The sequence below is a fragment of the Lissotriton helveticus genome, chromosome 10 (assembly GCF_964261635.1).
Source record: "Lissotriton helveticus chromosome 10, aLisHel1.1, whole genome shotgun sequence".
Taxonomy (NCBI): Eukaryota; Metazoa; Chordata; class Amphibia; order Caudata; family Salamandridae; genus Lissotriton; species Lissotriton helveticus.
In genome coordinates, this window is record NC_136071.1 from 921,979,704 (window position 1) to 921,996,954 (window position 17,251).

A 17,251-nucleotide genomic window follows, 5' to 3' on the forward strand; every position below is an offset into this window, starting at 1 on the left:
TCCCGTTCCGACGGGCTCACAGAGCCCATCAGAAGAGAAGTGGAATCTCCAAATTGGGCAAATTGTCTGTTTGTTATTATTTAATAAAATGATTACAGAGGAACACTGAAACTATGAGCTTCTTGTATTTTCCTTTTTTCAGTCGTTTTTAAAAAAAGGTAATTTTAAATATAAAGCAAATGTTTGTTAGACCTAGACAACCTCTGATAAGATTCTGATAAAAAAAGGGTCAAAAGAATTAGGAAAAATGGGTTAGACCGTTTTAGATGCATCTGTTCAAATGATTTTACAATCGCTGATGTCGGCAACCTGAAAAGACACATCATTTTAGCAAAGTAAGTTTGTTTTGGTATTGGGCAGGAAGTGCTAAATTTTAGAGTTCTAATTCAAGTTGCAATAGATGTGCTCAGATGGGCATGCTACTTTCTGTGCTAGCTTTATATCCAGTTCTGTACGATTTTTGATCTAGGAAATGTATCCGATTAAATTTAGTAATGATTAAGCAGGCAACGATTGCTGCACGTTTGTGCTAATGACACACTGGAAAACAGTTATCCAAAAATGGCGATGGAATAGGGGAATCTATTAAATATTGTTTGTTAAGGACACGCTATATGCGTAGTTAAGATATTAGATACATGACTGAAAAGAATCTTGAGATCTTTCACTTCAGCAGAAGATAATATCAAATATTTTAAGTTTATTAATTGATATTCTGAACAAGGATGGGTGAAATAATATTTTTGTAAGATGATACATTTTCTGTCGTGATTTTTGCATTTCCTTCTGATAAATTCAGCTTTATCACATTTTAAATTCTTGTTCCACATTTTAAAAATTAAAAATAATATTAATGATAAAAGTGACCATTTTCAAGTGGGCATACTATTGCATCATGATAAGTTGCTCCTAGGAGTTGTTCATCAGATACAGAGTATTGCATTCTTTGATTAAGGTATCCGCATCATCTAACAGAATAAGTGCATTTACAAATGTAAGGAGCTATTTACAGCATCAAATATGCATTTTTAAGACCTCCTTAAGCAGCTTTAAGACATGCGTCCATACATGAAGGTAAGGTTAAGGATGAGGGAACATAGGTGCCTGGAGATGGGTTACTCGGGAGATGGATAAGGTAACAACATGATAACATGACATGTACAGTTCAGCTGATGGGATGAAGTTGGGAGAAGATGAAATGTGGAGGTTGGTTGAGGATTGGGAGTAAGCTGAAAGCAATTTTTTTTCATGATTATTTTGTTTTATACAAGTGCCCTTGAAGTTGCTTTGTTTTGTTGCCGTTGAACAATAGACAATAATTTAGCCAAAAGCGCTTCAACGCCTTGTCACATAGGACCTATATAAATGCAATTACAATTAAGAAAGCTTCCATGAAGAACTAGGTTTTTGGGACATTAAGGTTGGTTTGGTTAGCTTGGGAAAACTAAATAAAGTTAACTTGCAGTTTGGACATCTGTCCTTTTCTCACATTCGCGAGAAATATAATTTGACAAACGGGTTCTTAAAAATGAAGGACTGATGTGAAATGAGGAATGAGAGGAGCCGGATTTTGACAACCCAGATGTTGCTCTAACGATGTATACATAACATATTACCCATTTCAAACAATTAGCAGAGTTACTCTCTATGCCTGTGTACTTCTTTTTTTCTCACAGTCACATAAAAAGTGCTTCTGTTTTTATCTCATGGTAAAATTACCTTGAGATGAGCCAATATTCGATCCCTGTTATCCTACCTCATCTGTTTCCATTCTGATTCCTTGTGGTCTTGTTATTAGGTCCGAGATGGTGCAAGTGAGACAAGTGCATTGTTCGGGAAATACTGCAACAGTACAATTCCTGCCTCTATCACTTCAAGCTCCAACAATCTATGGGTCAGATTTAAATCTGATACTTCTGCAACAAAAGCTAAATTCAGGGCAATCTATCAAATTGGTAAGCAACATCCTCCAAATAATTATGACTGTTTTGTTGTTATGGACGCATTATTCCTATTGTATACATGATGATTTAGATATAACATTAAACCCCTAATCAGGTGTTATCCATCCTTCAGTCTGCCCATCTGTCTGTCAATCTACCTAGTCATCACTCCAAACTTCTTTCTGTACAGTTGTCTATTCTCCCTTCCTCTCTCCCTCTGTTCCTCATCCCCTACCTCCCTTCCCATCCACCCTTCAACATGTGTGTAACCAATAACATTTCTTGTTCTGCTGTCCGGTGTCACATAGTAATTTTTCGGTCACTAACTGGTTTCTCTTCAGATAGACACTAAGGGTGAGATTTGGGACTTGAAACGTGGCACTCTCTTCTCCACCTTATTACAAGTGCATTGAGATAAAACACACTTGTGATAAGGTGGACAGAATATCCTTCATGTTTGTGATGGAGTACCTGTCTATATAACAAAAAGGACAAAGTTCCTATGCCAGGGTGCAAAAAGTCACCTATGCATCGTGGTGCAAAAAGTCACCCATACTTAAAAAAGATAGAAGAAAAAGAAAAAGTGATTCCTAGGAAGGGAAGACCCAAAACTGTGAGAGGGAAAGACATTTTGTTTCCTCTGTTGCCCTCACACACCCCGAAGAGTGTCATGCTTCATCATCGGGCGTTTGCTCCTCGTAGGGCCGGCCCTGCAATTCCCTACGGGTTCCCCGAAGGGTCACTTTGTCGGAGATCTTTTTAGAGGAATGCCGGATGGTGCATGCGGGGAGTGGGTCAAAAGGAGGGTAATAAAAATTCGTGCCAGTGTTATAATTTAAAAATAATGCAAGGGTAAACATGCAGCAATAAGATTCAAAAGTATACCCTTGGCAGTCAATACTGCTAAAAATTATTGACCCAAGAGGCCTATTCTGCCTAGGTGCTTATTGTCAAGGTCAACATGTTTCGCGCTTCCGTTGCCAAAAAGTCGTTAGCGCTTCGTCAGGACCATCAAATAAAAGTAAAGTGCACGTGAAATAGTGAATGTAAAAATGACCCCTCTTATCTCAATCAGGGCGGAGTACAAACCTTTATACTCTTATAATGGTCACAGCTACTCGGTGGGAGCCACTCCTGAATGATACCTAGGAAAATGAAAATAAAAGAAAGACAAAGTAATAGGTCAGCATCAGTAACAACTTGATGCCGCAGCATGTACCACTTCTGTGTGTACATCAATTACACATAACCAATTGAGTAGATAGGCACACAAGACAGGTCAATCGTAACTAGGCAGAAAAAGGGGGGGGGAGAGAGGGAGTCCTACCCTACATAGCGTGTAGCGAGGAGAGGAGGGATTACGTGGCCCTCAATCTGGTTCGAGACACATTATGTGCCCCATAAAACAAAACATCCTGTCACAGTTTAGTTACTTAAAACAAGCGTCCAAACTGTAGAATTACCAGTACTCAAAGAAAATGCTCACCAAGCACTGCGTGTAGAGATCCTACGTGGTCAGAATAATGGACGCCCGCGAGTAGCCGGGCTGTGGAAACAATAAGCACATGAACAGGAGCATAGAGGCACATTAGCCAATCATAAAAAGTGCTGGGCCGAGAGCTCACAGTGCCAGACATTTCATCTATGTTGTACTTACAAATGAGTGCGGATGCTGCCTCCTTACAAGAAAATCAGCATCGGCAAAACCGCCGGTTTAAATAAACGGACCGGGTCAGGTGATAGGCAGTATCCTTTTCCGGGTAGTCCTAGAGAAAAGCAACTGAATGCGCATGTGTGAGCGCTAAAGTAAATTGCGCATGAGCATTACTCAGGTACACTCCTCCCCCGCTCATGCGCAATGGCCCACTACAAGATGAAAGAACGGGTATTGTCGCCAATAATGCCCAAACAAGTACTGCCAATTACAGCACCAAATGGTTTGCGTACAATACCCTTCATCGCCATATAAATTACCATTAAAGGGTTGTCCTAATGTCATACCTGGACCGCACCTCATACTACAAGAGATATAGCCCTGTGATACTGCTACCTAATAACGAACACTCCAATGGCCACCAGCAATTTCTTGAAAATATTAGGATATAAAGGTACATAATGTAACATTGATATCTTTAAGGGTTATCCGTTGGATACATTCTGCACATCTACAGTTACGGAAGTGTGGCAAATAATCAACCATGGCATCACCATGGCAATTGAGGCCAGGTATGCTGTAGATCCAAGTCCCACTAATGATGTGATCCTGTCTCGTGTGCCTAACAAAAAGCAAGAAAAAAGGATAGAATTAACGGTCCCTCGGCTAAACAGCCGTGCTAAATATATTTATCAAAAGGAAAGAGGGGGGAACCAAGGAGCTTATTAAGGTCCAGTGTCCGTGCTCCTAATATTAGTATATAACAAAAGAGGACAAAGTTCCTATGCCAGGGTGCAAAAAGTCACCCATGCATCGGGGTGCAAAAAGTCACCCATACTTTAAAAAGATAGAAGAAAAAGAAAAAGTGATTCCTAGGAAGGGAAGACCCAAAACTGTGAGAGGGAAAGACATTTTGTTTCCTCTGTTGCCCTCACACACCCCGAAGAGTGTCATGCTTCATCATCGGGCGTTTGCTCCTCGTAGGGCTGGCGCTGCAATTCCCTACGGGTCCCCCGAAGGGTCACTTTGAAGCAGAGGAGTACCTGTCTGCCAAACTCTAAATCAGGTTCCAATATATGCAGCCTAGAAGCTTGGTGCCCAAACAAATTATTAACCTGCCGCATGAATTATGACTCTGGTTAGTGAGCACGCCTTATACCAATGTTAATTCTTTACAAGCTGTTTTAAATATATACAATGTGATATTTTACTGTGCCTATTAAGTAATGATTAATGTTTAGGGCTCAAGTCACAATAAATGTAATTGAAAATTTACTATTTAGGTTTCTACCTACGTTTAGAGTACATTTCTGATAATCGTGGAATTCACATAGGATTTCACAATCAACTTCCCCTGGGAAGCAGTCCCTGGAATAGTTACTTAATTCTTTTGTGAATCTCTTTCTGCTCAAATGCTTTACCACATATATGTGAATATATGCATGCTACCTGTTGAAGTGCATTGTCTTTTCGTCCTTTTTTCTTCAAAATGATACATTTCCCTAGCAAGAAACGACTTCCACCACAGCTTCTAAGTACACATTTACATTTGTGTTCAAGGTGGGAAATTGCTTGCATCTGATTGTAAATTCCCTCAAATTTGTACGTCTGAATATAAACCTTATATTGATAATAATTCAGAAATGGAGGTATTTGTGCACCTATTGTGGTATAGGTGTGGAAATAGCTTTGTGAATTGGGCCCTGGATGTCTAAGTGGATCATTAATCAGTGACTCCCAGCTCCTCCACTGACTGATGTGATACATGCAGGAGTAGTTTCTCAATGGGAGCGAGGGGGTTTGACCCCCTACTGTGAGCCACAGCACCGGAGACAGACTGCTTTAAACCCATTTATTCTTCCCCAGAACCGGCATTCATCTTTTCCCTGTTAGATGCTGGGGCCACAGTGCTCATTCCTATCAAAGATGTGTTGGTATAATCACTAGGCAGTATAAACTGAACTGCACATGTGAGATTGTCCGATGTTTTCACTATGGCCAGCCTCACATGCGCAGTTCAGGCTTCCAGGTGCAATGTTGTAAAGGTGATAAAGCAGAGACATAGCCCAGTCATTCTCCGAAGCAACATTGTCTTTGCCTGACCCAGCCAATCCTGGCACTGCTCTTCTGCTGTTTAATACTCTAAACAGCATTAGAGCAGTGCTTGTATTGGCTGTGATGCTTAGGGCTTATCTCCTGTGGGAACAGCATGCACACATTGTCAGCTGAGCAGCGTGACACAGGACAATCCAGATGCCAAGGTAAGATTTATGGGGCTTTTTTGCAGTCTCATGCTTTTAACAGACGCCAAATGCTTTATAAATAGATTGTGCCCTGATCACCTCTGCAATACAAATTTCATTTTCCACCTATTGCTGCAAAATGATGCACGTACTGCAAAGGTGTTCGGGGCACATTCTATTTATAAAGCATTTACCATGCGTTATAAGCATATTTAAGTCTTATACGCCCACACCTTTCAGAATTTGCCAGCCACCTCTGTATACATGATTCCTTATCCCCAGGTGGGTTTTTAGTAGAAGTAGGAACCAACAAACTCTAGTCACAGTAGTACAACCCACCTCTCCCTTAATCTTCAGTTTCTTCAGAAAGCTGAAACTCTGTGGTAGTTCAGGTATGACCCTAGCAGCTATCACACAGAGGTCTGGCTCTCTGCACTTCCATTGTCAACACCCACTGCCTCAACCACTAAATACAAACAAAGTGCTAACAAAAATATGGTCTAGATTTGCTACGGATACTACCGACCTAGCAGTCTCAATGAAATAGCAACCCTTGGTATAGAACACATTAAAAATACAAAATTAACAGCAGTGCTTGAGATGGATGCACACGAGTGCAGGTTCTCGCTGCCCTAAATAGAATGCTTATTTCCTAATGGGAAGTGTCTGTACTCGCCCATTCATAGTAATGCATCTCTGCTGAGAAGTGGTGGGACAGTACTTAACAGAGGTAATGAGTGCAGGTAATTAGCACCTCCGAGTATGTGCCCATTTAACCCGTTAAGTTCACCCGTCAGCCAACGGCCGTTGCGAGCACTACCTCGGTAGTGCTGCGCACGTCCGTTGGCCCACGTGGCCCCGCCCACTCGATGGAACGCCCTGCACCGCGGCAGAATTGCTCCCGTGGTAAATGGGTTAAAACACTGTTTGACAGCGTTTGATGCCCCACAGATGCCAGCTTTAAATCTCAATTTCATCAGGGATCTGATGCTTTTAATTTGCACTTTTCATCTTGCAGAAATGCCCATTAAAGCTTACCATTTTGCTGTATAATTGGCCTAATAGAGCTAGAGTTTGCTCTGGTAGTGCATTCTCTTCCATCAGCTTGATTTTAGAGTGAAGTGAACTTTCATAATAACGTTAAATATGGTTCATTATGGGGGTCAGAGAATGGGAACTGAAGATTTACTAATAACAAATGGGTTGTTCAGTCTCATTGGCATAGCTTGGGTGTCATGAACACTTATGCAACCCCAAACAAATGTCATCGGGGAGCAGTGGGTCAATCACTTTCCTGAACCTTTGTTCCACTGCACCTGCTGCACTAATGACAGCTGTGCTCCTGTTTACGAGTCTCAGTGTTCCCAATTCAACCTGTCTTTCCTTCTCTCCTCTTTCTTGCCATGGCCAGCTCATCTCCTTCCTCTCTTTAACTCTCTCCTCCACATCCCCTTTATCCGTCTCTCTCTTCCTTCTCTTCTGCCTCTTACTCTTCCTTAACTTCTACCTCACATTATAATTTCTGCCTCTTTCCTTTCCTCTTTTCTTGTCCGTTTTTGCTTATACTTGCATTGTTTCCCTTTCTCTCTGATCCTTATCCCCTATTTCCATTCTGTTACATTTTCCTCTCTTGCTTTCTGTTACACCCCTGTTTTCATTAATTTCTTTCCTCTTCTACCTTTCTCCTTTATCTCCTACTCTCTCTGTATCCCACCCCTCACATCCTCTCCAAAGAGTAAACACAAAGCCAGGCCCAAAGCAAGCGCTGAGTTTGCAATATTCTGACAGGGCAGCCTCAGAGGCCACGGTGCCACTGCAATGGCTGCATCAGTGTTTGTTTAATAAAAGGATAAATTATTTAGCAATATTAATACATGACTGCTTACCTAAACCTCAACTCCCCAATCTAGTTTACATTCCAGACAGTATGCCTCATTAAGATTTTGGCAGGCGGGATACTCCATCACAAACATGGCAGATACCTTGTGTGGTTTATTATTATGATATTTGTAATCTGATTGGATGTTCAACACTTTTGATGGAGCATCCTGTATGCCAACCTCAATATAAGGCTGTAAGTCTCCTATTTAGAGTTTGGCAAATCATATATTCCATCGCACATGTGACAGTTGTCCCATCGGCAATATTTTGGCAGACAGAATATCCGCCACATTTTGAACGTCAAATAAGGTACTTAATCATATTGGTCAAGTCTTGCAAAACTATTTTAAATAGTTGCACAAATGGATAGTATTTTCATACATGTCAGGTATAAACCTTTTTCGTCTAACCCTACCTGTGTGAAATTTCAGCTTTCCAGAAATTTCACAAAGTCAGGGCCAGGAAATGATGGTTTGCTCATAATCTAATTTGTTTTATTTTATTTTCAAATGGAAGATATTTATCATGTGAATTCTTCTCTTCTTATAAAAACTCTATAAAAAATATGGGCTCTCATGGATGAATACATTCTGTACCAATCACTCTTAGATCTTTCAGATGTAAACTTCCTAGTGCAGTAGGGAAAGCATGGTACATTTGTGTGAATGCTCACAAGGCTAGCAGTACTTTAAAAGGCAGATCCTGATTGCCTGCACTTCTTTAATTTGAAGTGATCATCCACACTTCACACCAGGACCTCAATACATTTAGGTCATGGGCACCCTTCAGTATCAAAGAGGCTCTTCTATATTTCCTTGTCTGGGAATACCCATTGCATGTGGCGGCTGTGAAAACAGTCTGCATGTTATGGGTAATGGCTAGACGTTTGTGAATTTGACCCTTTGTCATTGTAGGTCAACACATAGAAAATATTTTCTTAATGTTTCTTATTGTGGTACTCCACTTTGGAAAGGTTTAGTGCATTCCTACTAACCAGGATTGCAACAGTAAACTTGTTTGTAGTCTGGAATATTTTGTACTGAATATTGAGTTGCAAGAAAGTTGTTTCCAAAATATCAAGGATCAATATATCAAAGAGGTAAGTGCATATTAATGTGTATAAACTAACCATTCTAAACTCCACATCTATGTAAGTTAAAGATATATTGTCGAGATACAAATATGTGGCGTTAAGTAAAGAAACTCTATACTGCACATATAAACTTACCACAATATTTTTGTGATTCATTATTGCAAAACCCCGCTGATGAAGAAGAAATTATTAATAATTGTTGTGTGCTTGCTTTTCAGCCTGTGGGGGAGTGCAATCTGGGGAGGGGGAAATTCGATCCCCTTACTACCCCAATGCTTACCCCCATGGTAAGATCTGTGAGTGGATCATTACCCAGCCTGAAGGAGAAGTCGTCCGCCTCACCTTCACTGGTTTCATCATGGGGAACCTCACTGACTGCGGCTCTGGATATGTAGAGGTACGCCTAGGATCACAACATCTTGCATCACTTTATACATTTGTGTGGAACACAACATACTTTGTGTTTAATTGTGATTACCATAGAACAAGCAGGAAATTACTATTTGCACCGAAAGAAAAAGCAAATACAATAATGTGAATGTAATGCGAACATGTTTACGGGGAGATACAAACTTGCCATGATTTGGTTACTGTTACTTGATTAGCACTGATACCTACCCAAGAAATCATTTAAAATTGGTTATTTACCATATAAATACAGGAGTAACATACCGACAAGAGATAGTAACATGAAGTGGCAAGAAGAAAAAGCAAACTATTGCTAAATGGAGACCGGTCTTGTGATTGAAGGTCCCTTCTTTCTTCTCTACCTTCCGCTCTTCCTCTACTAGGTCTGGTGAAGGTGCACCAGAGTCATCCGCATGATCCTGTTACATGCCATGTGATTTTCAACATTGACCAAACTTGGAACAGTGTGAGATGAACGTAAGCAGAGGGTTTGTCATGTGAAGCCTGTTTTAAAATGCAGCCATACTCCCAGAAGTTGGCACAATTGTGCATGCTGGTGGAAGCAATCTATGGCTGATTAATTCAACAATTTGTTGTAAATCATTTCATTGTTCATGCTTGCTTTAATGATCAAGCATGGTTGTCTTCAATGCTTAATCTAATTTGGTGATTGCAGGCAGTAGGCACTGGCACCAATGTTTTGGGGAGCAGAACATATTTTTCATAATCAGACTTTGACCCACAGTGAGAGAGAGAAAGGCAGGTACAGGATCAAAAAGGACAAAGCGCAAGATAGGGAAATATAGACAAACAGAAAAAGCAAATATGACAACGAACGTGCAGGAGTAAGCTAAAGAAAGGTTGTGTAGAATGATGGAAGAAAGAGGCATGAGGTAAATCAAAACTTTGCCACCTCGATATTCAGAAACTCGGAGCATTTGGGAGTAGGCTCCTACAGAAAGATTATGGGCATTAGACTTATTTTCTTCTTAGAAATTAAACATCTTTTTTAGAAGTTAGAAGGCAAACACATTTAAAATTCGTTTTCAAAGGGTAAGGAGGCCAAGCGTTGTATGTGGTGAAGATGTGCCAAGGCACACCAATGGTCTGGTGATTTTTTTATCTGGAAAGAAGCCATCATTTTAATTGAAGGTAATTTAACTGAGAGGCATGAATCAGTACAGAGGGGTTTAAGCATGTGAATGCAACAAACAACTCCTGAAGATGATCATGGGTTCGCCGGATGAAGCCATTAGCAAACAAAGATTGAAACATTTATTTTAATTTGACATGGCTTCGCATAGGTTATCCATTGGTTTGTTGTCCGGAGCATGTTATGTCCTCAAGGAACAAAGGTTCTGATGTTGTGGCCTTATTTATTTATTTAGTGATTTATATAGTGTGAACATGACCCGTTAGGGTGTCAGAGCTCTTAACAGAGATATAGCGGTCCCGATTGGGGCAATAGCAAGCATCATGAACTTATTAGTGAAGAACAATATAAAACAGTGGACAGAAAGAGATATCAGCACTTAGAATAATATCTTACACTGAAAGAATATGTCAAATAACAGATTTCCTTTTCACCATCAAATTTAGCTTAGCTGAGTGTTCGCCTCAGTAGCTTAACATGATAGGGGACCATGGAAAAGATTTAATAGATCCCAATGCGCTTCATTAAAGAAATCTTGAGGGGCCCTCTGATTATAAATCCGTAGGGAGCGGATGATGATCAATAGTCAGACAATTAGGTGATTCCTTTGTAGTGAGTTATGGAAGGAATTTACCCATTAGGAAGATCTTAGCTTCCTTCTTGAATTTTGACGGGAATGATATTCTTCCAATGTTTGGCGGTAGCAAGTTCCAGAGTCTCTTTTGACCACGCCCCCCAGTAACTACAGGTATTATTGACATTTGCGTTGTTGTAAGTGGTATGTCCCAAGTGGCAAGAACACACATGCTGTCTGAAAGTGTTTAATATTAGCTTATGTAGGGCATTTGAACACTTACATTTATCAATCAATCAACCAGAACATTTGTAAAGCGCACTACTTACCCATGAGTGCCTCAAGGCGCTGGGGGGGGCAGGGGTGCTGCTACTGCTCGAATAGCCAGGTCTTGAGGATTCTTCTCAGGGTTAGAAGGTCTGAGTCTGCCATTGGAGGATGGGGAGGATGTTCCAGGTATTGGCGGCAAGGTGGGAGATCGATCTGCCACCGGCAGTCACTCTTCGGATGCGGGGGACTGTGGCAAGGGCGAGGTCGGCAGAGCGGACCTGGCGGTTGGGGGTGTGGAAGCTGAGTCGTCAGTTGAGGTATGCTGGTCTGCTGTTGGGGAGTGCCTTGTGTGCGTGTTTTTTTTTTTTTTTGCGTTTCAAAAACCTTTATTGGGTCATCATACAGTACACAGCTCATCGCCTACAACCCGTAGGCCGGCAGCAATCGTGTAGTATCTAAGAACACAGCAATTCGGCCAACAACCTCGCGGGCACGCAGCGTAATAAAAAATTGGATGAATGTACACAGAAATGTAATCGTAGGTGTTATATTTCAATATGGAACCTCAGGGAGCACAGCATCGACAATTTCTTAATCCATTACCTAAAATGACACCTGGCGGTGTCTCGCATGTCAATTCCTTCCACCCTCCATATGTCCTGCCAGTATGTACAATGTAGATATACGTTGCGTCTCTTACAATTACCCTCTACAGTGTGAATGTGGCTGAATAGTGATTGTTTAAATGTTGGCTATTCCGTCTGAAAGTCTGCACCTCTCAGTCTCAACCAGTCCGCAAATGGGGACCATATATCCGCCGGTCTAGAGTTCCCCGGCATCTGTTCCCAATATCCCTCAAGCTGATCTTTACAATATACGACCACCTTTAACCAGGCCGCTACTGCCGGCGGTTGCCTCTTCCGCCAGTGAATAGCCACCTGTCGTTTAGCCAGCAGCAGCAGCAGCAGCAGTGCAGCGAGTTTTCGCCGCTTCACCGGAATATCTCTCACATACCCCAGTAGCGCCAGTCTGATCGTCTTCTCAACAGCAGTGCCTATTATGTGCTCAATATGTGTGAAGACCTCCCCCAATACCGTGAGATCACAGGACAACCCCATGCTATGTGTGTGAAGTTGGCAGTATGTACATTGCATCTCCAGCACTTGTCATCTTCGCATAGCCCCATACGGTGCATCTGAGTGGGTGTTCGGTATAGGCGATGTAGGTAGTTAAAGTGGATGAGCCTGAGCCTGTAGTTGGGCGATAGATATTTCAGCTGGGTACAGCAATAGCTCCACTGTTCCTCTGTAATGTCCGAGGTTGCCTCGCTATTCCAGCCTCTTGTGACTTGATACTCGTGAGTGGATTTTCTTTCTGTGTTATACTATATATACGCGTAACCAGTTTGCAGGGCGAGGCATTTGCTAGTACGTTCTCTAGCGCGGGTAGCATAGGGGGCTCACTGGGAAAGTTGCCATAAGTGGCTCTACATGCAGCCCTCAACTGGTAGTAAAGTAAGGTATCAGATGCCGTGGGGGCGTCCGCGCCACACATAGTCTGTAACGTTAGAAATTCCCCTGCCGGGTATAGGTCTCCCCCTTTGTGTAAGTTGTGCGACTGTGCTCTTTTTGCTATTGCCTCATCCGTCAGAGGTGTAAGCAATGGATTCCCTTTCAAGGGCATTGATGGGGCGTATAATTTAGTAATGTGCGCTCTCTTTGCTGTCTTACCCCAAGCCCATCGTACACTCTCAACGGTGTCAACATCTTGTCGTGGGTGTTTATAGGGCTGAAAAACTGCCGTGTTTAGGGGAAGAGGGGAGATTCTATCGATTTCAATCGCTACATGCGGCTGATAGGGAACCGGATGTTGCCAATAATATAGGTATTGGGCTTGCGCACTGTAAGCATTGAGTTCGAAGTCCGGTGCCCCCAAGCCACCCTGTGTAAAGGGCAGAGTCAATACCTGCCAGGAAACTCGTGGCTGTTTGTTCGCCCATATCAGGACCAGCACCCCGGTGCGTACGCGTGTGAAGAAATGCGAGTTTAGAGGTAAGGGCAAATTTACAAAAAGATACAGCAGCTTGGGGAGAATTATCATCTTAGCAATGGCAATGCGCCCCGTCAGCGACAATGGAAGGTTTTTCCACCGCGTCACTTTGCTCTCTAGCCAATCTATCGCTCTTCCATAGTTCAATGTCCACAGTTCTTGAAGCGAGCGGCTCAGCTGAATGCCCAGGTATCGAACCTCTTCAGTCGCCCACGTTATAGGAAACTCTGAAGTAATTGGTGCCGTGTCATCAGTTAGCGGGAACATAGTGGATTTGGCCCAGTTAATCTGTATGCCTGTCAGGCCGCCATATCTAATGAACTCTCGCATTATCGTGTCAAAGTTGTCTCGAGGGTTATTGAGATAAACAGTGATGTCATCTGCGTATAGTGAGATGAGGATTCCACGCGTAGTGAATCCTATGCTTCTATGGGCATGTTGCTGTCTTAATTTGGCAGCCAGGGGTTCCGTCGCGATAGAAAATAGCAGGGGGGACAGTGGGCATCCCTGCCTGGTGCCCCTGGTTATGATGATGGGCGCAGACGTGCGACCATTTACTCGAACTCTGGCAGAGGGTTCAGTGTATAGTAGCTGAATTTGTTTTAGGAATAGAGGGCTGAAACCCAGCCGGCGTAACAGGGTAAACAAGAAGTCCCACTCCAGGGAGGCAAACGCCTTTGTGGCGTCCAGCAGGGCAGCCGTTGCCTGCACATGAGGGGCCAAATAGTGGAGCATACCGAAAAAAGTTCTCAGGTTATTTGCTGTAGATCTACCCGAGACAAAACCTGATTGATCTGTCAATGCAATTTGAGGTACCATAGGTGTCAATCTATCCGCGAGCAATTTAGCATAAATCTTAGCATCGAGATTTATAAGGGACAACGGCCGATATGAGTCCGTCTTAGTGGGGTCTTTACCTGGCTTCAGAATTGTAATGATTATGGTTTCTCGAACAGTAGGCGGTAGTTTACCGACCTCCAGTGCCTCTTGATACATACGATGCAGCCAGGGAGCCAGCATGTCAGCATATTCCTTATAAAAGGCAGCTTTCAGCCCGTCTGCCCCTGGAGCCTTGTCGCCCGGCATAGCGCTTATGACCTTTCTGATGTCTTCTACCGTGAACGGCAGTTCCATATATTGCCGTGCGCCGTCATTAAACCACGCAAGGCATATCTCATCTGAATAGTCAGTCAGATCAGCCTGCGACGGGGATATTTTAGAGGTGTAGGGCTCTGAGTAATAACCAGCAAACTCCTCCAGAATGTCCGGTGGCCCACGCACTGTCGCAGCATCAGATGTCTGTATTTCTGCTATATAAGAGTTGCCTCTGGGTGCCCGAAGTAAATTTGCAAGTGTCCTGCCAGGTCTGTCACTTTCGCCCTATCTTCGTGCTTGCGCGTATTTATGTATATATGCTACTTCCCTCTCCGCCTCAGTTTGATATTCAGTGAGTTTGGACCTTATGTGTGCTAGTGTGTCATGTGACGGCCTAGCTACCTGTTGCCTCTCAAGGTCGTGTATTTCTCGCTCCAATCTCTGTAAAGTGTTTCGTATGTCGCGTAGTACTCCAGTCTTTAAGGCTATGCAATCCCCTCGCACTAGAGCCTTAAAGGCCTCCCACAACGACCCGGGCGAGTCTACCAAGCCCTCATTTAGAGTGAAGTAGTCTTCAATTTTGGCTTGAAGGCCCTCACGGAATACTTGGTCTCGTAAGGCTCCAGACGGGAACCTCCATGTAAAAGGCTGGGTGTATGCCGGGGGTATTCTAATCGTTATCTGTGCAGGGGCGTGATCAGACAGAGTGCGAGCGAGGTGCGAGGTCTCAATCACCCAAGCCTGTAAGTCTCTTGTAAGCAATAAGTAGTCTAATCGTGACCAAGCGTTTCTGTGGTGCGTTATGCAGGTGCCCTCTCTGCAGTTCGGGTGTGTGGCTCTCCACGAATCTATCAGAAGGAGATCGTCTATTATCTCATGTAGTAAGTCTGTCGCCCTAGGGTGGTGCGCGCGTGAGGCCCCTTGTGTGTCAAGGTCCGCAGATAAGGGAATATTGAAATCTCCCCCCCACAGAACCGCCTCAAGGCCCAGCTTCTGTAGTTCATGCCATATTGTGCGAAAAACATCAGGGCTGTCAGTATTAGGTCCATAAATGTTCACTAGGGCAACAGATGTATTACACAGCGCTCCAACCAGTATTACGTATCTGCCATCCTTGTCTATGATTGTGGTATGTGTGCGCCAGTGTAGGCCCTTTCTTAACATTATCGCCACCCCCCTGGAGTAGTTAGAGAACCCAGCTGCGGCAATCAACTCCCATCTTCTGTTCCTTAGGGTGGTTGTGCCAGTACCTAGTAGATGTGTTTCCTGTAAGAAACAAATATCAATACCATGCCTTGTCAGGTACGAGTGTGTAAGCCTGATTTTTCGTCGATCGTTAAGGTCCCTAACATTCCACGTAAGACATTTCAATGTGTGTATAGAATGTACATCCGTGCTACCTGCCATCACTCAGGCCATGAAATAACATCTGCAGGCGGAATCCGCCAATACTTCAATTGTTGTGCGGACATGCCGAGTAGCAGCTCAAGAGATCCGTACACAACGTACAGCAAACTTACAGCATACAGCTTAAAACAGACATTCTCAGCGTTCCATCTTGTTGGCATGCAAGGTGACCCAGTAACTAACAGCAAGGCAAAAAATAACAGCAAACGTCCCGTCCTCCCCCCACCCACACCAACACCCCAACTAGGTTGTGAATCTTCTCCCCCCCGCCCCACGCCACATCCCAACATACAGTGAATGAACAATCACCGGGGATCAGTTCAACGGGTGCAGTAACTGCGGGAATCATCCCAGAGGGTACGCGGGGTGACCACCTCCTTACCCCGTACTTGTGACAGGGTGACCAAGCGCAGCCAAGAACGCTGCCTCTCCAGGACCCACCCGAACCATACCTTATAACAAGTCAGGTGATTTGTCCAACTCTCTCCTCAACGCGGACGTGCTCCCCTCCGCATCGCAGTGCCATGAGCTCAGTCATCAGAACCAAAAGGCCAGTGCAAGGAACGTATATATCATTCAACATCACTTAGCCAGTCCGGGGTTTCCTGTTCCTCCTGAGAAGGTCTTTGTTTCTGCTCTTTCGCCAGTTGCTTAGCGTATTGGAGTGCGGCTTTTGCATCAACAAAAAAACGTTGGTTTCCCTGGGCCCTGTACTCTGAGCTTTTTCGGATAGATTAACGCATATTTCGTGCCCGTCTGTTGGAATATCTTCTTTGCAGGTATGAATTCTCTGCGGGCCGCTTGCACCTGAAGAGTAAAGTCCGGGTACATTTCAATGTTATTCCCTTTATATTGTATCTTGCCTTTTTCTCTTGACAGTCTCAAAATTGCGTCTCAGTCTCTGTATTTTAAGATCCGTTGAGTATCGGCCTTGGCGGGGCTCCCGGTTTAGGCCCTAGTGCTCTATGCGCCCTTTCTACTAGGAACATTGGGGACAATCCATCATCAAAGACGTCTTTCAGCATGGTCTCCATATAGCGCTCCATGTTCGGTATATCCGTAGATTCTGCCACGCCCGTGACGCGAATATTATTCCGGCGCGATCGCGCTTCCAAATCTTGGCTCTTTTGTTGAATTAAGTCCAGGACTTTATCCATGCCTCTTATTTTCTCCAGACTCTCTATCAGGGGCAGCACCAACAACCTCGCTGGTATTTATTCAGGCTATAGGCTTTTGCTCCAGCCGTGTCTTCGCGCTGTCTGCTGCCTGTATACAGTGTCGCTGTGGCACGTGTGGTAGCGATGCCCAGGCCCTGGCCAGCTTAATCCCTCACCATCACCCAGGGCGCAGCTTATCCCGAGTCGTTGCGCTTCCTTTACAGAGCCTCCAGCCTGCGGTTTTCAGGCGCCTCTAGCAGGGTTCAGGGAGCATTCCCGCTCCCGCCACTAATCAGCAGTGGTTATACGGCAGAGCAGGGCGGC

At 43.7% G+C, this 17,251-nt stretch overlaps 1 protein-coding gene across 1 annotated transcript in view; it reads left to right on the forward strand.

The window, feature by feature from the left end:
* The window catches only part of CUBN (cubilin), a 1,583,269-nt gene that overhangs the window by 285,608 nt on the left and 1,280,410 nt on the right, over positions 1-17,251 (forward strand). The window contains exons 18-19 of the mRNA XM_078663578.1: positions 1,799-1,955; positions 9,033-9,211. Of these exons, the coding sequence (XP_078519704.1) occupies positions 1,799-1,955; positions 9,033-9,211 (336 nt within the window). The remainder of the gene's footprint in view (positions 1-1,798; positions 1,956-9,032; positions 9,212-17,251) is intronic.